At 44.7% G+C, this 25,633-nt stretch overlaps 1 protein-coding gene across 2 annotated transcripts; it reads left to right on the plus strand.

Moving 5' to 3' along the window:
- On the plus strand, positions 1-24,263 carry YDJC (YdjC chitooligosaccharide deacetylase homolog). Of its 2 annotated transcripts, none has more exons than XM_077293426.1 (6): positions 1-176; positions 9,284-9,469; positions 10,330-10,489; positions 13,078-13,177; positions 14,409-14,586; positions 23,480-24,263. In XM_077293426.1, exons 2-6 carry the CDS (start codon positions 9,303-9,305, stop codon positions 23,814-23,816), a joined length of 942 nt encoding a protein of 313 aa, XP_077149541.1. In that variant the 5' UTR covers positions 1-176; positions 9,284-9,302; the 3' UTR covers positions 23,817-24,263. The 2 variants fall into 2 exon arrangements, with proteins under 2 accessions (XP_077149541.1, XP_077149542.1); XM_077293427.1 differs by lacking the exon at positions 1-176 and adding an exon at positions 7,949-8,100 and having other exon boundaries at positions 23,480-24,220.
- The last annotated feature ends 1,370 nt before the right edge of the window (positions 24,264-25,633 follow it).

The raw sequence follows: 25,633 nt of genomic DNA on the forward strand, positions 1-25,633 counted from the left end.
AAGGAGCTCACTGCGCCGCCCGGGACCCAGCACAGAACGTCAGCGTGCCGAGGGCGGGGCAACGGGTGACGTCAGCGACAGGGGCGGGCCCTATACAGATACAGTCCTGTCGTGAAGGAAATGAAGGATTCGAGGAGAGCGGACGAAGTGCCGGCAGCGCGGTAGTGCACCGGGAGGTGAGCAGCGGCGGGGACAGGGCGACAGCAGGGCGGGCGGCTCCTAACTCACTCCCTGATCTCCCCCTGGTGTAATGGTATCTTCCACCCTCACTACATTACATGACGCTATCTCCCTATAGCAGCTCTGTGCTACGTTGCACCAGTGTTACTGTGCGCCCGTACAGGGGCTTATATTGCTGGCATGCTGTGTGCCACTGCCCTGCTGGGTGTGAAACTTCACCATGAACATTGCTCTCTGGCATGGATACATGTGCAGGCTGTTATGTAACTTGTTATAGGGGGCCCAGCTGCTAGGTACCACCTTATTTACCAGCCATGTAACACTGTGCCTGTGAGAGGATTAATAAATCCACCCTGTGTACTATACAACTGCCCTGTATAATATACAACCGCTATACTATAGAACTGCCCTGTATAATATACAACCGCTATACTATACAACCGCCCTGTGTAATATACAACCGCTATACTATAGAACTGCCCTGTGTAATATACAACCGCTATACTATAGAACTGCCCTGTATAATATACAACCGCTATACTATAGAACTGCCCTGTGTAATATACAACCGCTGTACTATAGAACCGCCCTGTGTAATATACAACCGCTATACTATAGAACCGCCCTGTGTAATATACAACCGCTATACTATAGAACCGCCCTGTGTAATATACAACCGCTATACTATAGAACCGCCCTGTGTAATATACAACCGCTATACTATAGAACCGCCCTGTGTAATATACAACCGCTATACTATAGAACCGCCCTGTGTAATATACAACCGCTATACTATAGAACCGCCCTGTGTAATATACAACCGCAAAACTATAGAACCGCCCTGTGTAATATACAACCGCTATACTATAGAACCGCCCTGTGTAATATACAACCGCTATACTATAGAACCGCCCTGTGTAATATACAACCGCTATACTATAGAACTGCCCTGTATAATATACAACCGCTATACTATAGAACCGCCCTGTGTAATATACAACCGCTATACTATAGAACTGCCCTGTGTAATATACAACCGCTATACTATAGAACCGCCCTGTGTAATATACAACCGCTATACTATAGAACCGCCCTGTGTAATATACAACCGCTATACTATAGAACCGCCCTGTGTAATATACAACCGCTATACTATAGAACCGCCCTGTGTAATATACAACCGCTATACTATAGAACTGCCCTGTATAATATACAACCGCTATACTATAGAACCGCCCTGTGTAATATACAACCGCTATACTATAGAACCGCCCTGTGTAATATACAACCGCTATACTATAGAACCGCCCTGTACGATCAGTCTATTACCAGCCGTGTAACATTGTGTGCCTATAAGAGGATTAATAAATCCGCCCTGTATAATATAGAACTGCTATACTATAGAACCGCCTTAACTTTGAATATTGACTTAGGCCTTGTTCACATGATCCTTTTTTCCCTGCGGCTTTTTCAGGTCCTGATTTCTGAAAACCGCAGTGCAAAACCTGCGGTGGTTTTCCCTGCGGTTTTCAGTCCTTTTTCTACTGCGGATTCCACTGCGGGTTTCCAGCTGCTTTTTCCTATTGGTGCAGGTGTAAAACAGCAGCGGAATCCGCAGAAAGAATTGACATGGTACTTCTTTTTTTCCGCAGAAAATCAGCGCGGATTTTCCAGCGGAAAAAAGGAACGTGGGAACAGCGGTTTCTTTTTTTCCATTGGGTTACATTGTACTGTACCCTGCATGGGAAAAAGGATGCGGATCCGCAGCAAAAACCGCATCGTGTGAACTTAGCCTTACAGTTTTCCCAATTCAGAAATAACTTGCTGATTGCGGGGAGATTGACCAAGTAGAGTTCCTGGCTATTTCCGGCAGTCCCGTTGACCCTATGGAAAGGGAATAACTTGAAAACCCCCTTTAAGTAAAATGTAGAATATCATTTTAGATCTTGCTATTGTCCTCCGATTTCAGGGGATAACTGTCCTCAGACGTCCTGAGCATACGCCAGTGGTGACTGCTGGTGTAATGTCGCACTGATGGAGAGCGCACAAGAAGGACACGTCTGGGCTCAGATTTCCCACAGTTACTTAATCTGCTGTTGTGTGTAATCAGCTGGCAGAGAAGAACCCGTGTGATGCAGAGCACGTGAATGATGCGTAACAGCGGGTTACACACTGCCCAGTATGTGAGCGTTGTCCCTGCCAATACACTGTGTAATGTAAAGTATAGGGAGGCTGCCAGATCCAGACAGGTCTGCCGCTGGTTACAGCACAGTGTCGTTATTTTTTAAATTTTTTCCTGCCTTTCTAAATGGGTAAATTCTGTGTAGTTTAATGTGATAATTATAAGGCGATCTATCTGCAGCTTTCCGGGGTCAAGCACTAGACAGGGAGCTGTAAAGGCGAATAAACATGCCGTACTCTACTGTTTTAGCCACAACATTAGTGTAAAAAAAAAAAAAAAAAAATTCAGTTTGATATTTGGTTCACCGCTCTCACGCTCTAGATAGTCTTTTAAAGGGGAAATGCCACCGGTTTTGCTCTCACTTTAGGTCTTCTGGTCCCCTGAGTGTTCCTTTTTTTAATCTGTTTTTTTTCTTGTTTGTTTGTGTTTTTTTAAATCTGCTCCACAATGTCAGAGATATGGCCTTTATGTTTGGTGCTAATTTTCATTTTTTATTTTTATTTTTTTTACATATGAATGCTAAACTTGACCTTAATGGATAGAAAGCTGGAATATATTCTCAGAGTACAAAAGGATCAGGCAGATAAATTCTAATTCTTATCCTTGTATCCCCCAATATCATCTGACAGCTGAAGGGACTCTGTCACCTGAATTTGGAGGGAACAATTTTCAGCCATAGGGGCGGGGTTTTCAGGTGTTTGATTCACCCTTTCCTTACCCGCTGGCTGCAATACTCCCCCTCCAACCTCCAACTGGCTGTCATTTACCGCCCCCCAGGGCCAGCCACCACCTTCTTTGACCACTTCACCACCTGGCTACTTCATTTCCTTTCTGCGGACATCCCCACTATCATCATGGGCGATTTCAACATACCCATTGACACTTCCCTCTCAGCTGCCACTAAACTTCTATCTCTCTCTTCCTCCTTCGGCCTCACTCAATGGTCTTCTGCAGCCACTCACAAAGATGGTCACACACTGGACCTCATCTTCACCCGCCTCTGCTCCCTATCTAACCTCTCTAACTCGCCTCTTCCTCTCTCTGACCACAACCTTCTCACATTCTCATCTCTCTCCACTCCATGTCTAGAGTCCCCACCCCACAAACTTTCACACCCTCGCAGAAATCTTAAACATCTTGACCTACATTCATTCTCTGAATCCCTCCTCCCTCTCACAGACATAATTTCCATACACAATGCGGATGACGCTGCCGCTCTATATAACACCACAATAGCTGTAGCTTTGGAATCTGCTGCCCCACTTACACATACCAAAGCTCGCAAAATCAACAGACAGCCCTGGCACACCAGCCTGACCAAAGAACTGAGGCGAGCTTCCAGGGCTGCTGAGCGCAGATGGAAAAGATCCCACTCCAACGACCACTTAATCGCATTCAAACAGTCCCTCACTACTTTCAAGACCGCACTCGCCACAGCTAAACAAACCTACTTCTCATCTCTCATATCCTCCCTGTCTCACAACCCTAAACAGTTATTCAACACCTTCAATTCTCTCCTCCGTCCCCCAGCACCTCCTCCCTCCTCACTTATCTCTGCTGAAGACTTTGCCTCATTCTTCAAGCAGAAGATTGATAACATCAGAGACAGTTTTGGTCAACAAGCCCCAGAGCCCTTCCTCCCAACTTCCCTACCCTCCACCTCCAAAACCAACTACTCCACCATTACAGAAGATCAACTCGCCACTCTACTCTCAAGATCGCATCTCACCACCTGTGCACTTGACCCGCTCCCAACCCACCTCATCCCAAACCTCACCACAATCTTCATCCCAACCCTAACCCATCTCTTCAACCTATCACTAACAAATGGTGTTTTCCCCTCAAGCTTTAAACATGCCTCCATCACACCTATCCTCAAAAAGCCCTCTCTTGACCCATCCTCTGTATCTAGCTATCGCCCTATATCACTTCTCCCCTATGCCTCAAAACTACTGGAACACCACGTCTACCTTGAACTGTCCTCCCATCTCTCTTCTTGCTCCCTCTTTGACCGCTTACAATCTGGCTTCCGGCCACACCATTCCACTGAAACTGCCCTAACTAAGGTCACCACTGACCTTTTAACCGCCAAGAGCAAGCGACACTACTCTGTTCTCCTCCTCCTCGACCTGTCGGCTGCCTTTGACACAGTGGACCATTCCCTATTATTACAGACCCTCTCATCCCTTGGCATCACAGACTTGGCCCTATCCTGGATCTCATCATACCTAACAGACCGGACATTCAGCGTCTCCCACTCACACACCACCTCCTCACCTCGCCCCCTCTCTGTCGGAGTCCCACAAGGTTCAGTCCTTGGGCCCCTGCTCTTCTCCATTTACACCTTTGGCCTGGGACAGCTCATAGAATCTCATGGCTTTCAGTATCACCTCTATGCTGATGACACACAGATCTACATCTCTGGACCAGATATCACCTCCCTACTAACCAGAATCCCTCAATGTCTGTCCACTATTTCATCCTTCTTCTCCGCTAAATTTCTGAAACTTAACATGGACAAAACAGAATTCATCATCTTTCCCCCATCTCACGTGACCCCCCCAACGAACCTATCCATTACAGTAAATGGCTGCCCACTCTCCCCAGTCCCACAAGCTCGCTGCCTCGGGGTTATCCTTGACGCTGATCTCTCCTTCAAACCACATATCCAAGCCCTTTCCACTTCCTGCCGACTTCAACTCAAAAATATTGCACGAATCCGTTCATTCCTCAACCAAGAATCTGCAAAAACCCTAGTCCATGCCCTCATCATCTCTCGTCTTGACTACTGCAACCTCCTGCTCTGTGGCCTCCCCTCAAACACTCTCGCACCCCTCCAATCTATTCTAAACTCTGCTGCCCGACTAATCCACCTGTCCCCCCGCTATTCTCCGGCCTCTCCCCTCTGTCAATCCCTTCACTGGCTCCCCATTGCCCAGAGACTCCAGTACAAAACCCTAACCATGACGTACAAAGCCATCCACAACCTGTCTCCTCCTTACATCTGTGACCTCATCTCCCGGTACTTTCCTACACGCAACCTCCGATCCTCACAAGATCTCCTTCTCTACTCCCCTCTTATCTCCTCTTCCCACAATCGTATACAAGATTTCTCTCGCGTATCACCCCTACTCTGGAACCCTCTACCACAACACATCAGACTCTCGCCCACCATCGAAACCTTCAAAAAGAATCTGAAGACCCACCTCTTCCGACAAGCCTACAACCTGCAGTAACCACCGATCAACCAACCGCTGCACGATCAGCTCTATCCTCACCTACTGTATTCTCACCCATCCCTTGTAGATTGTGAGCCCTCGCGGGCAGGATCCTCACTCCTCCTGTACCAGTTATGACTTGTATTGTTCAAGATTATTGTACTTGTTTTTATTATGTATACCCCTCCTCACTTGTAAAGCGCCATGGAATAAATGGCGCTATAACAATAAATAATAATAATAATAATAAGTTCATTCTCTGTCCTCCGTAGTACATGCCTGCACAAGGCAATATTGCCTTACGCAGGCGTGTACTATAGAGAACAGAGAATGAACTTCAATCCAATATTGCAGCCAGCATGCAGCCAGCGGGTAAGGAAAGGGTGAATCAAACACCTGAAAACCTCGCCCCTATGGCTGAAAATTGTTCCCTCCAAATTCAGGTGACAGAGTCCCTTTAAGAGTTGTGAAGCCCCCATACAGATGGCCAGCTGGTCCTGCCGAACTTGGTTGGTTTTGCTGTAGTGTCCCAGGAGGAACCTTCTACAGCCAGAGGGAAGGGAGCACTCCAGAGTTAGCGATATTCCTTGCAAAAACTTTGCAAACCAGAATCCACATTAATTTTCTTGTGTATAAGGTCTTTCCATCCCGGCCATGCATGACTGAGGTAGGACAGTCTCCCTACAGCCTGAGGTGGGTGGGATTGCAGAAACCAGCAGATCAGGCTTCATTGTTTCCATAACTCCAAGAAGAGTACGGTAAATATTTCAAGTGAGTTAAGATGTTTCCATAATCGGTCCTTTCTGTAGCTCTTGATCACCGTCCACTCGGCTGTTCCCATAGTCCTGGCCACCACATATACAGGTATTTGCATTTAACCTTCAGTAAACTGTGTGAAAACCATTACTTATTTGATCCTGAAAAACTGCTGAACAACTTGGATCTTTATTTCTATTTTATAGAGCTCAAAATCCACCTGCTTCCTTTTACCTGTTGAGAAAGCTCTGTCATATCTACGTGTGTAACTACTGTTTCTGCCCCATTAATGTTGTCTCTTGTCACTTCTGCCCTGGTGCCTCACGACTGGTATCTGCCCTATTAAAATCTTCTCCTGTCACCTCTGTCCTGATTTTGTCATAATTCTGATATCTCTTTTATGGGACAAATAGTGATTTAAAGGGAATCTGTCAGGAGGATCAACCCTTATAAGTGGTCTGTATGGGCATGTAGGTCATAGGAAGCGGAATAACATGATACCTTGATAACTGCTATGCAATGTCTGATCCTAGAGAAATCCACATTTTTCTTAATATGTAAATGATCTGTTAAGCTCTGTTGGCTCGACATAGATTTCCCTGAGACTCTTCCTCCAGAGCTTATTTTATACTAGCTGTTTCCAGCCAGCTAACGCTCGGCATGCTCATTGCTATCAAATTAATGCTGCTAGTCATAAAACTAAAGTAAATAATGACAACATTCAATAGCGCTTACGCAGGTGGTAAATTAACTTAAAATGAAGTTAATAACAATAATAATTAAAAATCAGAATAATACTAATACATTTTATTCAGAGTGTAAAATCAAAAGCAAACTGGATTTGTGTGGTAATGTGTGGGGACAGAGCCTCGTGTGGTAATGTGGGGGGACAGTGCCTCGTGTGGTAATGTGTGGGGACGGAGCCTCGTGTGGTAATGTGTGAGGACGGAGCCTCGTGTGGTAATGTGGTGGGAGGGCGGGATTATGTGTGGTAATGTGGTGGGGGGACGGAATTGTGTGTGGTAATGTGGTGGGGGGACGGAATTGTGTGTGGTAATGTGGTGGGGGGACGGAATTGTGTGTGGTAATGTGGTGGGGGGACGGAATTGTGTGTGGTAATGTGGTGGGGGGACGGAATTGTGTGTGGTAATGTGGTGGGGGGACGGAATTGTGTGTGGTAATGTGGTGGGGGGACGGAATTGTGTGTGGTAATGTGGTGGGGGGACGGAATTGTGTGTGGTAATGTGGTGGGGGGACGGAATTGTGTGTGGTAATGTGGTGGGGGGACGGAATTGTGTGTGGTAATGTGGTGGGGGGACGGAATTGTGTGTGGTAATGTGGTGGGGGGACGGAATTGTGTGTGGTAATGTGGTGGGGGGACGGAATTGTGTGTGGTAATGTGGTGGGGGGACGGAATTGTGTGTGGTAATGTGGTGGGGGAGCTACTGTGCAGGGGGTGGGATTAGCGAGTAATCACGATGCTATATATATATATCGTATGTATGTATATATATATATATATATATATATATATATATATATATATATATATATATATATATAGCCAGTGTGAGACATGTAATGACTGACAGTCTGCTCTCCTGATCTACAGGACTGACACTGGTGACTCCCCTTTCATTTAAAATAAGTTCTGGAGGCAGATTCCCATGCCGATCCGTGTCGCCCATACATCTTAACTGCTCATTTACATATAAGAAACCCGTGGATTTATCTGGAATAAGACATCGGATCACAGATATCCAGGTATCATTTTATTCCGCTTCCTATGACCTACATGCCCATATAGACGGCTTAGGAGGGTTGTTCCTGGAGCTAAATGTATGTCTTTTGATCATATTAATTCCCACAAACCCTGCTGTACCCGTGGGTCTGATGACTCACACTAACTGTATAGGGTCCTGGGACTTAAGGTACCGTCACATTAAGCGACGCTGCAGCGATATAGACAACGATGCCGATCGCTGTGTGGTCGCTGGAGAGCTGTCACACAGACAGCTCTCCAGCGACCAACGATGCCGAAGTCCCCGGGTAACCAGGGTAAACATCGGGTTACTAAGCACAGGGCCACGCTTAGTAACCCGATGTTTACCCTGGTTACCAGTGTAAAAGTAAAAAAACAAACAAACAGTACATACTTACATTCCGGTGTCTGCCGCGACCCCCGGCGCTGTGCTTCTCTGCACTGTGTAAGCGCCAGCCGGAAAACACAGCGGTGACGTCACCGCTGTGCTTTGCTTTATGGCCGGCACTGACACATTCAGTGCAGGAAGCTCTGGGCAGCAGCGCGGACGCCGGGGGACGTGACAGACATCAGAGGGTGAGTATGTAGTGTTTTTTTTTTTTTTTGTTTTTTTTTTACTTTTACAATGGCAACCAGGGTAAATATCGGGTTACTAAGCGCAGCCCTGCGCTTAGTAACCCGATATTTACCCTGGTTACCATTGTAAAACATCGCTGGCATCGTTGCTTTTGCTGTCAAACACGACGATACACGCCGATCTGAGGATCAAATAAAGTTCTGGACTTTCAGCAACGACCAGCAATATCACAGCGGGATCCAGATCGCTGCTGCGTGTCAAACACAACGATATCGCTATCCAGGACGCTGCAACGTCACTGATCGTTGTCGTTCTCGTTGCAAAGTCGTTTAGTGTGAAGGTACCTTAAGTCTGCAGCTTGAGATAAAGGGGACAATCAACATAGTGTCTGTAACATATCTGCAGTGACTTTACCCTTCGTCTTTCCCATTAACCCCATCTGCGGTAGGACCTAAACCTGGTGACTTATGTTTGTGGGCTCCATTGATGGTCTGTCAGCAGGTTATATTGTGGAGCGGGCACCTGACACAACCTGCCGCAGGGTAAAGATAAGGATGCACCTGAAGTGATGTTAATGCACAGTCTCCACTTTTCTCTCCTCTTTGCAGTCACGCCGGGCTGCAGGCAATGTCTGTGAACACCAGGATCAAGCTGGTGGTGACAGGAGATGACTTTGGCTACTGCCCTCGCAGAGATGTTGGCATTGTCGAATGTTTCCACGCTGGCGCCATAACTAATGTTTCTCTGCTGGTGAATGGCGTCTCGGCAGCTTGTGCGGCAGAACTAGCTCGTAGGTAAGAGACCTGGACGCGAAGTGTGATGGGAGGCACACCCTTAGAGGCCAACGAGTTCATATGTTTACACGTCTGCAGGTCACTTTGTCATCAGCAAACATGTGTGCCACTGGTGACGATACTTGTATGCTCGCAGTGATCCCACGCCCAGCTCATCATAGTTTCCAGCGTCGTATTCGACCATAACTGCATGTTTTGAGTCCTTTATTTGTTAATGGAGCCAAAATGTGATCTAGTTTTCTGTCATTGCTACGTGTGACATCATTTCTGACTGTAAGGCTTCATTCACACTGCCATATTGTGTATCTATGCTGTATGGAGCCATAACAAGACTCCTATTCTACTGCATGGAGCCATTACTGTGCCTTCACATGCCTCCAGTGTTCAGAGAAATGCTCCCCCGTATACCTTCTAGTGGAGAACGGCCCTCTACACCTGGAGCCTGTGCGGCAGTACCTGGGGGCTATATGGGCTTTATACTCTGCTGTGTGGGCTCTGCTTTAGGGGTTATTCTACTCTCAGCCATTTATGAGATGGGAATTCTCTTATTTATACTCGTGACAAAGAAGGGCAAGTTCTGAATTGTGGAAACTGCATTTTGTGCAGTCTCCATGACTGCCATTCACTACTATGGGGATTTTAGAAATCACACAATGCAGACCACGTGGCTGTTCCTGGAGTCCTGACCTCTTCTGGCCATCACATAGATGCTTAGATTCTTATATTCCCACGAATGGCTGAGAAGGGAATAACCCTTTAAAGGCATGAAGTGTAAATTTGGTATATTGCTCGTCTTAACAGCTCTGAATGTGAAATGTGCTCAGTAGTTCTCACTGTTTTGGATTTATTTTGTTTGAAAGGTACAATATCCCAATTGGCTTGCATGCGAACCTCTCAGAAGGAATACCAGTATGTAGAGAACTTTGGCAGAACTCCACTCTAACAAATGACCGAGGAGTGTTTCTTGGGAAAATGGGTATCCGAAAAGCACTCGCACAAGGACTGCTTAGCATGTCGGAGGTGAGTCCATGACCGGATGCAACATCAGTCAGGATTTACAGACCTAACATTTAGTAATAGTTTACAACTGCAAATTATCATGTTTATTAGACTAATGTGTACTTTATTGATGAATATATTCTACGCTCATACATGTTTATAAAGCACATGACATCACAGGATGCTTAGAAGGAATGGCCGACCATGTAATGTATGGATGACAAGGGTCCACCACAGCACCCTGCATTCTGTCCTTAGGTCTCCCCATTGTTCTATGCGTTTACTCTGGTTTCCGCCCATACAGCAAAAACAAGTTTGAATGAAATGGAGCTTGTTGTGTATAGATGTGTCCAAGATAGGAAATTAGATCTAAGGGTACCGTTACGCAAAACGATTTACCAAGGATCACGACCAGCGATACGACCTGGCCGTGATCGTTGGTAAGTCGTTGTGTGGTCGCTGGAGAGCTGTCACACAGACAGCTCTCCAGCGACCAACGATGCCGAAGTCCCCTGGTAGCCAAGGTAAACATCGGGTTACTAAGCGCAGGGCCGCGCTTAGTAACCCGATGTTTACCCTGGTTACAAGCGAATGCATCGCTGGATCGGTGTCTCACACACCGATCCAGCGATGACAGCGGGAGATCCAGCGACAAAAGAAAGTTCCAAACGATCTGCTACAACGTACGATTCTCAGCGGGGTCCCTGACTGCTGCTGCGTGTCAGACACAGCGAGATCGTATGTATATCGCTGGAACGTCGCGGATCGTGCCGTCGTAGCGACAAAAGTGCCACTGTGAAACGGTACCCTTAGAGTCTGATATTTCCCTTTACAATATGGGTGTAGTATTTCTACTTCTGCATTTGTGGTGAAGAAATATAACCAGTTTTTGCCCTCTGAATTCAAGGCGGCCGCACACTCTTTAGATTGCTTGTTTAGCCACCAGATATTTCCCAGGACACCCTCCTAGACATGCTCACTTAGGTTTGGCTGATTGCTCCCATGTGCTTTTAGGTGAGAGTGACTGTATCCTGCATGTGTGAGCATGGCTCCGATCACTGTCTATGGGAGCGATGGTCGCACATGTGCAATATTGCTTCTGCACTCCGATAGAAGTGAATAGCACAAAGGCCATGCGTGCGCACTCCCACGTCTGTAGACCCATAGAAGTGAATAGAGTGGCAATCTTGCATGCACTCTACCACTCTCTTCACATGGCTTTGGGACCTCTTATCATGACCACTGAAGGTCCCAGCAGTTAGATCCCTAACCAGCATACTTGTATCGCCTATCCTTTTTAATAGCTGATGAAAGTATTTAGTCAACCACCTTTTTAACTTGACTTTATTAAGGCAGATTTTTATTTTTTTTTTCTCTTCATGGTTGATCTATGACCCCTAATTAATTGTGCAGAGTACGGACATAACCGCAAACCTGCTCATAGGAAGAGCTGATGTTTCAGTGTGAAATTGTTTTCCATTGCACAACAAAGTCCCCGTGTAGCACTAGCCTGGAGCAATATCTGTACTCAGATGTAAATTATGCATACATGCGATTACGTATGCAAAGTGAACTAGAAGCCAATTCTATATTTTACTGTTGACTTAAACACGTGGGAAGTCCAATTGAAGAACTAAGCAGATCTTCCTGCCAAGTGTGCAGTTTATTAGGAGATTCTGCTTTTTTATTTATCGAGCTACAGGTGTATGGCGTCCTCTTCTATAACATATATATTCTGCTTGTGACCTCTGTTCAGAGATTCTTGTAGCTACAACTTCGTTGTTTTGTGTTTAAAGGGTTTGTTCGGCCTTCGGCTACAAGTCAACAGTCACTCTGACTGCAGAATTGCGAATCCTCACAGCGCAGGTTAGGATTCTTGGGTGCCAGCGCATGACTACAAGTACGCGATTTGCATACATGCGGTCATGTGCTGACTAGATGTGCGCAACCTCACTCAATGCAAGAGTATTGAGCAAGGCCTGACACGTCTATTCGGAATGTGGCCTGAAGTATGAAAATCGAATATTTGCGATTGCATGACCACCTGGCGCCAGCACCAGAGAATCCTCACAGGATGCAGTGCGCACGCTTTGAGGATTCACAAGTCTGCAGTCACATTGTGACTTCAGACTTGTAGTCTAAGTCCAGCCGAACCCTTTAATTAGGTGTAAGGAGGAAGACCGGACAGGCTGTTCTCCTCTTAGCATGCGGCTGGCTGAAGTGCCCAGGAGGGGAATATGGGAAGGGAGACCAGGTCTTTCAGCCACACGGAGACCAGAAAATTCTTCTCACCCCATGACAGGTTCCGTTCAGGGTGGGGAACTTATGATACGGCAATTAAGGCTGTATTCTTTTCAGAATATCGGGAGCTCTGTTCCAGTGCGACCGCTCGGCCCAGCTGCATAGCCGTAAAACTATAATTTACATAGCTGGTGCGATATTATGCTGAGGAGTTTCTGCATGTAAATATGCATCATGTGAACACGCCCTGAGCGGCCTAGCACCAGTCATACAGATGAGCTATTCATTCTGCTTAGTAACTTACCCTAATTATGCCGTATTCAAAGACTGAAGCAACATGTACAAAACATTGCCCATCTGATCACTAGGTTCAGCAAGAATTGAATGCCCAGGTTGAGCGGTTTCGTGAGTTGACTGGACAGAACCCCCAACACATGGATGGACATCAGCATGTTCATGTTCTACCAAGTAAGATTGCTTTTTTTATTTTTTTATTTTTTTGTCCTTCTCAGTTTTTGCAGGCTTTCTCCCACACTCCAGAGAAATACTGATTGGGGCTTCCAATCTAAATTCCCTATTAAGCGCTGTGGAATATGTGAATGCTGCATAAGAAGAATACAAGGCTTGAAATAATAGTGTACATATTATAGCGGCATATTCCATGAAAACCACTAATCTATCTCTGTCATTTATCTTGACCTCTTTATTCTAATATGAAAGCTTATGAAAGATGTATAGTTAAGGTATGGAAAAAGTACTAACACACAGCAGCCAATCTGAACAAGCTGAGCTGTAGTGTAAAGCAGGGAGAACGGCTACCAAAATGAAACCAGATCGAGACATTCTGAATTTGGTCCACTGTTCTTACTTCTACAGAAAAATCAAGTTACAGATTAGAAACGTGTCCTAATGGAGCAGAGATGAAAAAATTGTTGTTTTGGTAAAGACTGAAGAGAGAAAAAAAATTCGGATAATCGATATCTGATTGAATTATAGATATTGTAAAGTTCTCATACAACCCCTGAGGGTAACTTTAGATGGAGCTGGGGATGCTGAGCTCATACATGAATGCCAGCCTGTTTCGTATGTAATCCCATACTGGAAAAGTTGTCACTATGTACAAAATACTGATTTAAATAATGCAAAACTATGTATAACCCCACTCACCGCCTCCTCTGCCACAGATGGGGGTAGTTTAGGAGACATCACAATGCATTTTTAAAGGGAATCTGTGAGCAGATTTGTTTTATTCAATCTGAGAGTAGCATAATGTAGAGGCAGAGAACTGGATTACATTGATGTGTCACTTGCTCAGTAAAATCAGTGTTTTATCAGCAGGAGATTATCACTTCAGGCTAGGTGTCTTGTGTCACAGTCCTGCTAATCTGTCACCCCGCCCCCACTACTGATTGGCAGCTTCCAGTGTACATAATCAGTAGTGTGGGTGGGGTTATACACAGCTCAGCATTCATAGCACTGCAACATCTAAAACAGAGAATTCAGGGATTTTATCTAAACTGCACCAAGCTGTCCACTGACACATTGCTGGAATCTGGATTTCTGCCTCTACATTGTCTTTATCTGATTCCATAACAAAAACATGGAGATAGACTCCCTTTAGACTGCACAACTTGCTTTAAAATGCCGCTTAGTTATTTTATTTCCTTTTTTTTTTTTTTCTCTTTTTTTCCCTTATCAGAAATTCGGGAGGAGTTTGCACAAGTGCTGAGAGAACATGGTATTCGTTACACACGTGTTCCGATAGAAGTAGGACTGCCCAGATGTACCTGGATCAAGGAGGAAGTAATGGAGTTTTATAGAAGTGTGGAGGAAGATGCTTTAAATACAGTGGAAATCTTCAGTAGCTATGGGATTCGGTGAGTTCATTAAACTTCGTGGGCGCAGAAAAGGTCCACTAACATGGACTGACCAGCAGCACTAACCAATCGCTAATCAGTTAACATTTACTGATCGGCAGTTGTGTAATCATTTTACACAGGCATGCTGCAGTAAGCCATGCACACCAAGGCTACTTTCACACATTAGGTTTTTGCCGTCATGCTGATTCCGCGTAAAATGTGAAAAACTGATTAAATGGATCCGGTTTTCCACCGGATCCGACTAGCGGAATCGGTGAAAAACCGGATCCGTTTCATCAGTTTTGCATCCGTTTCTTCCGTGTTTTGTTTTTTTTTTATCCGTTTTTTTGACGGATTCGGTTTTTCAAAAAAGAGCCGGATTGGGCCGGAGGGAAAAAACCTGATGTGTGAAAGTAGCCTAAGGCTACTTTCACACTAGCGTCTTTTTTGCATGCGTCGTTTAGGAGAAAAAACGCATCCTGCAAAGTTGTCTGCAGGATGCGTTTTTTCCCCATAGACTTACATTAGCGACGTATGGCCACACGTCGCATCCATCATGCGGCACAAAAGAACGTTACATGTAACTTTTTTTGTGCGTCGTGTCCGCCATTTCCGACCGCGCATGGGCGGCCGGAACTCCGCCCCCTCCTCCCTGGACATTACAATGGGGCAGCGGATGCGTTGAAAAACTGCATCTGCTGCCCCCGTTGTGCTACTTAACACTGTCCGTCGGGCCGACGGTTTGCGACGGCCCGTACCGACGGACTAGTGTGAAAGTAGCCTTAGTGACGTGTAATAGACCGTTCAGTGCACATGTGCTGCCGAGAAACTTGGGAGTCGAGTCCTGTTTACACAGAACAATGCACCTCTAAGTGATTTAATTTCTAATATTCTTGGAGGGTTTTTTTTTTTTTTTTTAAGTCTGTTTAAAATGTAATTGTATTTGTCACTGGTTACCAGAGTAAAGCATCAAGCCCCCGTGATTGCATTTTTTGGAACCTTCCATATTTTTCGGATTATAAGGCACATTTATGTAGCTTACTGCGGGGGAGGGTTTGGGGGTTGGGTCACAGGAGGCCGGGTTGCTATTGTAAGAGTGGGACAAAGCTGTGGGCCCTGGGCTGGGAGAGGGGTGTCCGGCGGTGATAGGCAGGAACAATGCACATTGATCTCCCAGCGGTGGACTACAGGAAAATAGCACCGGTGTCGGGGCAGATTGAGATCTCTGCTCAATGATGGTGCCAATTTCCTGTATAGCCCACCGCTGGGAGATCAATCTGCGCAGCAGGGACTCAGTTCCTGCCTTGTACTGCCAGGATACCTCTCTCCCAGGGCCAGCAGCATTGCTGTACTCTTGCCACCGTTGGCTTCCTGCAGCAGCGACCCCGCTCCACCACTGCAGCACCTTCCCTTGGTAAGCTAAATTTAGACTGAGCCGGACACACACTTTCACATTAAAAAAATTCTTTTTTTTTTTCTTTCCTTCTCTAAATTTTATAGTCCAAAAAATAGTTTGTTATAACAAAAAGGGAAACCCCTCTTCTTTATTCCTTATCTGCTGTATTTGCTATATATCTAACCCCTTCACCCCGAAGCCTGTTTTCACCTAACTGACACGGCCAATTTTTACAATTCTGACCACTGTCACTTTGAGGTCATAACTCTGAAACGCTTCAACGGATCTTGGTGATTCTGAGATTTTCTCGTGACATATTGTACTTTATGATAGTGGTAAAACTTCTTCGATATGACTTGCATTTATTTGTGGAAAAAAACAGAAATTTGTCGAAAATTATGAAAATTTCGCAATTTTCAAATTTTTCGTTTTTATGCCCTTAAATTAGAGAGTTATATCACATAATATAGTTAATAAACAACATTTCCCACATGTCTGCTTTACATCAGCACAATTTTGATAGGGAGTTATAAGGGTTAAAAGTTGACCAGCGATTTTCTCATTTTTGCAACAAAATTTGCAAAACCATTTTTTTTACGGACCACCTCACACTTGAAGTGACTTTGAGGGGTCTATATGACAGAAAATGCCCAAAAGTGACACCATTCTAAAAAGTGCACCCCTCAAGGTACTCAAAACCACAATAAAAAAGTTTATTAACCCTTCAGGTGCTTCACAGGAATTTTTGGAATGTTTAAAAAAAATTGAACATTTAACTTTTTTTTCACAAAATTTTTAGTTCAGATCCAATTTGTTTTATTTTACCAAGGGTAACAGGAGAAATTGGACCAAAAAAGTCGTTGTACAGTTTGTCCTGAGTACGCCGATACCCCACATGTTGGGGTAAACCATTGATTGGGCACATGGCAGAGCTCGGAAGGGAAGGAGCGCCATTTGACTTTTCAATGCAAAATTGTCTGGAATTGAGAACTAACCCATGTCGTGTTTGGAGAGCCCCTGACGTGCCTAAACAGTGGAAACCCCCACAAGTGACACCATTTTGGAAAGTAGACCCTTCAAGGAACTAATCTAGATGTGTGGTGAGCACTTTGAACCTCCAAGTGCTTCACAGAAGTTTATAATGTAGAGCCGTAAAAAAAAAAAAATAATACTAATTTTCACAAAAAAATGATCTTTTTGCCCCAAATTTTTTATTTTCCCAAGGGTAGCAGGATAAATTGGACCCCAAAAGTTGTGCAATTTGTCCTGAGTACGCTGATACTTCATATATGGGGATAAACCACTGTTTGGGCGCATGGCAGAGCTCGGAAGGGAAGGAGCGCCATTTGACTTTTCAATGCAAAATTGGCTGGAATTGAGATCGGAACCCATGTCGTGTTTGGAGAGCCCCTGACGTGCCTAAACAGTGGAAACCCACACAAGTGACACCATTTTGGAAAGAAGACCCCCTAAGGAACTTATCTAGATGTGTGGTGAGCACTTTTAACCCCAATTGTTTCACTAAAGTTTAGAATGTAGCGCTATGAAAATTAAAAAATCATTTTTTCTTTCCACTAAATGATGTTTTAGCCCGCAATTTTTTTCCCCAAGGGTAACAGGAGAAATTGGACCACAAAAGTTATTGTCCAATTTGTCCTGAGTACGCTGATACCCCATACATTGGGGGGAACCACTGTTTGGGCGCACGGCAGAGCTCGGAAGGGAAGGAGCGCCGTTTGAAATGCAGACTTAGATGGATTGGTCTGCAGGTGTCTTGTTGCATTTGCAGAGCCCCTGATGTACCTAAACAGTAGAAACCCCCCACAAGTGACCCCATATTGGAAACTAGACCCCCCACGGAACTTATCTAGATGTGTTGAGAACTTTGAACCCCCAAGTGTTTCACTACAGTTTATAACGCAGAGCTGCGAAAATAAAAAATATATTTTTTTCCACGAAAATTATATTTTAGCCCCCATGTTTTTATTTTCCCAAGGGTAAGGCTAGTTTCACACTTGCGTTTTTATCTGCATGCGTTAAAAAAAAAAAAAAAAACGCATGTAAACGTGGTAAAACGCATGCGTTTTTTAGACGCATGCGTTTTTATAGAAAAACACAAGAAAACGAGAAAAAACCAAAAAACCCTACCCCTAACCCTAACCTGAAATACGTGGCACTGAAATACGTTTATATACGTATATGAGTGCCACGTATATGAGTGCCACGTATATGAGTGCCACGTATATGAGTGCCACGTATATGAGTGCCACGTATATGAGTGCCACGTATATGAGTGCCACGTATATGAGTGCCACGTATATGAGTGCCACGTATATGAGTGCCACGTTATTTCAGTGCCACGTTATTTCAGTGCCACGTTATTTCAGTGCCACGTTATTTCAGTGCCATGACGTGGCACTGAAATGACGTGGCACTGAAATGACGTGGCACTGAAATGACGTGGCACTGAAATGACGTGGCACTATGACTGTCAGAAAATGTTCATTAAACGGTTAGGGGTGAGTTTAGGGGTAGGGTTAGGGTTTGGATCCCTTTATCACCTTGATGGTGGTGGGTGACTTTTCAGTGTGTGTTCTGTTTTTTTTTCTATAAAAACGCATGCGTTTTTAACGCAAACAAACGCGTTGATCGGACGCCATGTCGCGTTTGGAGAGCCCCTGATGTGCCTAAACAGTGAAAACTCCCTAATTCTAACTGAAACCCCAACCCTAACCCTAGTCCTAACCCTAGCGCTACTTTCACACTAGCGTTTTTTTGCATACTTCGCAATGCGTCGTTTTGGCGAAAAAACGCATCCTGCAAAATCATCTGCAGGATGCGTTTTTTCCCCATAGACTAACATTAGCGACATATTGACACACGTCGCAAGCGTCGTGCGACGGTTGCGTCGTGTTGTGGCGGACCGCCGGCAGCAACAAACGTTACATGTAACTTTTTTTGTGCCGACGGTCCACCATTTCCGACCGCGCATGCGCGGCTGGAACTCCGCCCTCACCTCCCCGCACCTCACAATGGGGCAGCGGATGCGTGGAAAAACAGCATCCGCTGCCCCCGTTGTGCGGCGCTTGCACAGTATGGTCGGTATGTCGGGCCGACGCAGCGCGACGGCCCCGTACCGACGCTAGTGTGAAAGTAGCCTAACGGGAAAATGGAAATAAATATATTTTTTTAAATTGTATTATTTTTCCCTAACTAAGGGGGTGATGAAGGGGGATTTGATTTACTTTTATAGCGTTTTTTGGGCGGATTTTTATGATTGGCAGCCGTCACACACTAAAAGACGCTTTTTATTGCAAAAAATAGTTTTTGCATCACCACATTTTGAGAGCTATAATTTTTCCAGATTTTGGTCCACAGAGTCATGTGAGATCTTGTTTTTTGCGGGACGAGTTGACGTTTTTAATGGTACCATTTTCGGGTACATGACATTTTTTGATCGCTTTTTATTCCGATTTTTGGGAGGCGGAATGAACAAAAATCAGCAATTCCTGAAATTCTTTTAGGGGGGGCGTTTATACCGTTCCGCGTTTGGTAAAAAGAATAAAGCAGTTTTATTCTTCGGGTCAGTACGATTACAGCGATACCTCATTTATGTAATATTTTTATGTTTTGGCGCTTTTACACAATAAAAATTATTTTATATAAAAAAATAATTGTTTTTGCATCGCTTTATTCTGAGAGCTATAACTTTTTTATTTTTCTGCTGATGATGCTGTATGGCGGCTTTTTTTTTTGCGGGACAAGATGACGTTTTCAGCGGTACCATGCTTATTTATATCCGTCTTTTTGATCGCGTGTTATTCCACTTTTTGTTTGGCGGTATGAGAATAAAGCGTTGTCTTTTGCCTCGTTTTTTTTTTTTTTACGGTGTTCACTGAAGGGGTTAACTAGTGATATAGTTTTATAGGTGGGGTCGTTACGGACGTGGCGATACTAAATATGTGTACTTTTATTGTGTGATTTTTTTTTTTTTTTTTTTTTTTTTTTGTATTTAGATAAAGAAATGTATTTATGGATTTATGGGAATTTTTTTTTTTTTCTCTTTATTTAGGATTTTTTTTTTTTTTTTTTTTTTACACATGTGGAAATTTTTTTTTTTTACTTTGTCCCAGGAGGGGACATCACAGATCGGTGATCTGACAGTGTTCACAGCACTCTGTCAGATCACCGATCTGACAGGCACATTGCAGAGGCTTGCCGGCGCCTGCTATGAGGATTCTCAGCAGACGCCGGCAAGCAGGGTCATCTCATGACCCGGAAGGAGTCCCGCGGCCATCTTGGATCCGGGGACTCCTTCCAGGTCACCGGAGCAGCGCGATCTCATCGCGTTGCTCCGGTGGGAGAGCGCAGGGAGCCCCCGTCCCTGCGCGATCCCCCTCTATGCCGCTGTCACTATTGACAGCGGCATCAGAGGGGTTAAATGCCCGCGATCAGCGATAGCGCCGATCGTGGGCATTGCTGCGGGGTGTCAGCTGTCATATACAGCTGACACCCGCACCCGATCACCGCGGCGCTCAGCGCGAGACCGCGGTGATCGGGGCGCCGTACTAGTACTGCGGCTGTCAGTAATGCAGTGCCGGCAGCGCAGTACTAGTACGGCGCATGTCGGGAAGGGGCTAATATATAAAGCTGAATGTGTGTATGTGTGTATGTCCGGGATTGGCATCTGAACCGTCGCAGCTACAGGCACAAAATTTTGCACAGTCACACGTCTGGACCCCGAGAGCGTCATAGGCTATGTTGTGAGGTGAAATTTTAACCCCGCGCTTTCCAATTCACCAAACAATTTTGCCCCTATCTACATAATGGGGAAAAAATGAAAGGAAAAGTGTTGGAGGCAAATTAACAGCTGCCAGATGTGAACAAGGGGGACTTAAAGAATGAGAGTGATGGCGCCAAAGAGTATATACTGTACCGTTGCTAATGTGGGGCCCCGACATGGGATAATCACCACACCACCACGGGGATATGAACACACACACAAAATGTGCCACACACTACCACGTGCTCGAACACATATACCACCCTCAGCGCACATTTCACCACACATACACCAACCTCGCCACACAAAAGTCGCCGCTCATAACTCGCCATGCGCAAAACTCTCCACATGCAAAACTCGCCACACGTGCAAAACTCACATCATGGAAAACTCGCCACACGCAAAACTTGCACACGCGGAAAAATTGCCACATGCACAAAAGTTGCAACACATGCAAAAGTTGCCTCACACAAAACTTGCACATACTCAAAAGGCACCACACATAAAACTCGCCACGCGCAAAACTCGCCATGCGCAAAACTTGCTGCACACAACTTGCTACACTAACCTGTCACATGCAACTCGACACACAAAAAGTTGCTACACGCATGTCGCCACACACAACTCAACACACACAACTTGACACACGAAACTCGCCCTAAAACACACACAAGTCTGGTATTATCCTTCAAAAATAAAAATCTGATTAATAAGCAGACAAACTACAAGAGCAACAAATGTACCATATAGGAATCCGGCAGCTGTCAGTCACATGACCAGTCTATTATGTGTATGTGTGAGCTAATATATACTGCCAGGGGGTGGGCTTACTGTTGGCTGGGGATTTATCAGGCTGCCAATTTAGCTTACAAATACTGAGGTAAAAATACTGACCAAATATTGTGTGAACGAGGTCTAATACAGGAGGAGATGACATACAGATATATACTATATACAGGAGGAGATGACACACAGGTATATACTATTTACAGGGGAGATGACACACAGGTATATACTATATACAGGAGGAGATGACACACAGGTATATACTATATAGGGAAGGAGATGACATACAGGTACATACTACATACAGGAGGAGATGACATACAGCTATATACAGGAGGAGATGACACACAGGTATATACTATATACAGGAGCAGATTACCTACAGGTATATAGTATATACAGGAGGAGATGACATACAGGTATATGCTATGTATAGGAGGAGATGACATACAGGTATATACTATACAGGAGGAGATGACACACAGATATATACTATATATAGGTGAGATGACACACAGGTATATACTATATATAGGAGGAGATGACATACAGGTATATACTATATACAGGGGAGATGACACACAGCAGGTATATACTATATACAGGGGAGATGACCATACAGGTATATACTATATACAGGAGATGACATACAGGTATATACTATATACAGGAGATGACATACAGGTATATACTATATACAGGAGATGACATACAGGTATATACTATATACAGGAGATGACATACAGGTATATACTATATACAGGAGATGACATACAGGTATATACTATATACAGGAGATGACATACAGGTGTATACTATATATAAGGGAGATGACAAACGTATATACTGAGGTGAAAATGAGAGGTGTGAGGTGAAAATGAAAAGGTATGAGTGCAAAATGAGGAGTGAGGGAAAATAGTAGAGTGATCGGAAAATGACAGATGTGAGGTCGAAATGACAAGTGTTAGGGGGAAAATGAGAGGTGTGAGGGAGAAAATGAGAGATGTGAGGGGGAAAATGAGAGGCGTGATGGGAAAATAAGAGAAGTGAGGTGCTATAACTAACCACAGATATTTACTATGCCCAGGCAACGCCGGGCTCTTCAGCTAGTTATTATATATTATTAAATGGGTCAAATTGCAAAGTGCATGCAAAGACAAGCATCTTTGTATTTTAACGCTTTTCAAAAATCTTCTTTATTCTCAAGAACGGAGTTTTTTTTTTAATTCTATAATTTACAGCTCATTGTCTAGGTTACCGGCCAGCTTTGCAGTCTGAGAGTTGACTAACTTCCTAGACAAGGAACACATGCTTGCAAGCTGAGTCCTATACAGCTTGCAAGTGCTGCCCTGAAGCTGTCGGGTCCAGATTTAGAGTGCCTGCCCTAGTCCAAAGCTACAGAGGTAATGTTGCCTCTGCTAGCAGCATGTAAGGGTGGATAGCTAGGGCCAGCAGCATGGCTGTACCACTTGCTGGAAGTGTTGATCATCAGGAGTGATCCGAGTGGGCAAGCAGGAAGCCAAGAGGTGGGTGGGGGGGGAATGGTGCTCTCCTGAAGATGGGCTCTGATCATTAATCTCGGGATACTAAATTTGGTCTTCATTCTGTGCCTGATGCCCAAACAGCAGCCAGGACATTGAGATTGTGGCTCCATACACTGCAGTCTTCAGAAATGCTGGTGCATAAAGAAGTACCCCAACTGCTGCTGTAAAAAAACAGTATACACTGACTGTAGAGGGGTTAATTGTAATTATGTACTGCCACGTTGACTTAGTAGTATCTTCCATCAGGAGTGGGTCCAGGACATGAAAGATGTTCCAGTCTTTCTATTACGTTCTTTCACTGTATAAGTTCCACTCCCAAATACTGATGTGAAAGAGTAACACAATGACTAATTGTAAAATGGTCGCTTTTTATAATCGTTATTATTCTTGTTTTTTATACAGGTGGCCTGATGTATATATTGGTCTGAGTACTATGGGGGAGAACATGACCATAAAGAATATTCAGCGAGCAGTAGATTACAGCATTCAGTCTCTTCACAACTGCCTAAGGCCCCAGCGCTCCCCATACAGTCCAGCTTCACGTTCCAGTACCAGTATTGAACTTATGACCCACCCAGGCTACCCCAGTGTATTATCTGAAGGGGGCTGCGGTGAGGGTCCAGATGACTTTTCTCAGTCTTGGGAAAGAGTACATGAAATGAAAATTCTTAAAGACCCTTTATTGCATAGTTATTACAATGAAAGAGGTATACAATTGTGTGCATTTCGTGATCTTTGATAGAGGTTAAAGAGGTTGTCCACCATGTGGACATCCTCTTCCTAAATACAACAGAGCCCTATGTAAAATAAAAACCTCATTCATCTCCCGACCCGGCACCATTCCAGCAATATTGGCGTTGTCTGCCGGTGCTCACGTGATGGTGTTGATCACTGATGGGTAGCAGCGTTCACACTTTAATAATCTAAAACCGTTTGGGCTGAGGTAAGTAAGAGCCCGTTAGCGGCTGCAGAGCTTGTGTGACATAACATCATGTGAGCTCTGGCATCGCTGGAACTGCACCTGTTCATAGATCATGTTTTTATTTTATATGGGGCATTGTTGTATATAAAAACGGGTTGTCCAAGGAGTGGGCAAACCCCTTTAATGATGTGCCTTCTGTTGAACAGTGAATGCTATCATGTAAAAAAAAAAAAATATGGGATCGAAAAGAAATGTCTTAGTTTTTGAACTTTTAAAGGGAACCTGTCACCCCCAAAATTTACAGAATGCTGTAGATAAGCGCCTGATGCCTGTGGGCTTAGCTCACCTTCGATTTTGGGGGTGACAGGTTCCCTTTAAGGCACCATTGCAGATATAATTTGTTAATTTTTGCCAGAAGTGCAGATATTCTGAACAGCATGCTTCCCAGTCACTACAGTGTAGCTTATCATACTAAAGTTCCAATAGTTTGATATTTGCCAAGCCTTGTGCCAACTAGTCCATCAACCTGTAATGATCTGGCTCCATGATGGAATAGATTTTATATATTCCAGTATGGATCATGGCATGGTGTTGATATGACATATTTGTCGCTAACTCTTACTCAAAAAGCCCATCCCTTTTAAAACATATAGATGTCATGGAGAGGTGGAATCAGCAGAAACCCCTGTTTTGATACATCTTCCTCTTGCACCTTATTAAAAAATAAATAAATTAGTTGGGACCATTACATGGCAAAATTCCATGTTCCTAGATGACGGGAATTGGGGGGTAAGCAGCTTATTTAATTTTAATAAAAGCCTGACGATTCGTATCGGCGCTCGACAGAAGACGCTCCCCCGTACACTTCAGTGCTGCTCAGCAGTGATATATAGAAAGTCCAGGGGATCATTGCAGAACATGTGTTACGAGATGAATTGGCAGCACACACCAGTACGTTAAAATTCGGCTAACTTTATTCCAAATGCATTAAAATACAGAGAGGAGGTATGTGGAACATTCAGGCTATGTACATTCAGGATTTTTCCGGAGATTTCCCAATGCAATGATATAGTGGAAAATCCACCAAAAATCCGCAAAATTAATGAATATGCTGCGTTTTTACCGCAATACGCTTTTTTGCGGAAAAAAGCGCATTAAGTGCACAAAAATTGCGGAATGCATTCTAAATGATGGGATGCATAATGTATGCGTTTTTTTATAGTGTTTTTATAGCGAAAAAACGCGAATAATCCGCAACGTGTGCACACAGCCTCAAAGTAGACAAACAATAGCCATTTCATGCCTGATACGCACTTAGGCTACTTTCACACTAGCGTCGGGAAAGACCCGTCGCTGTGCGTCGGGCCGACGTTCCCGACGCTAGCGTGGTCTCCGCCGCACAACGGGGGCAGCGGATGTATTTTTCCAACGCATCCGCTGCCCCATTGTGAGGTGCGGGGAAGTGCGGGGAGGTGGGGGCGGAGTTCCGGCCGCGCATGCGCGGTCGGAAAAAGCGGACCGTCGTGAGCAAAAAACGTTACATGTAACGTTTTTTTCTCCCGACGGTCCGCTACCACACGCCCAAGCGTCGCAAAACGGACGCGACGTTTGGCAATGCGTCGCTAATGTTAGTC

The sequence above is a fragment of the Ranitomeya variabilis genome, chromosome 1 (assembly GCF_051348905.1).
Source record: "Ranitomeya variabilis isolate aRanVar5 chromosome 1, aRanVar5.hap1, whole genome shotgun sequence".
Lineage (NCBI taxonomy): Eukaryota > Metazoa > Chordata > Amphibia > Anura > Dendrobatidae > Ranitomeya > Ranitomeya variabilis.

Coding starts and splice junctions, on each gene's coding strand:
- YDJC (XM_077293426.1), top strand. CDS start 9,303: ATGTCTGTGAACACCAGGATCAAGCTGGTGGTGACAGGAGATGACTTT. Junction 9,470..10,329: donor GCGGCAGAACTAGCTCGTAG/GTAAGAGACCTG, acceptor TTTGTTTGAAAG/GTACAATATCCCAATTGGCT. Junction 14,587..23,479: donor TTCAGTAGCTATGGGATTCG/GTGAGTTCATTA, acceptor TTTTTTATACAG/GTGGCCTGATGTATATATTG.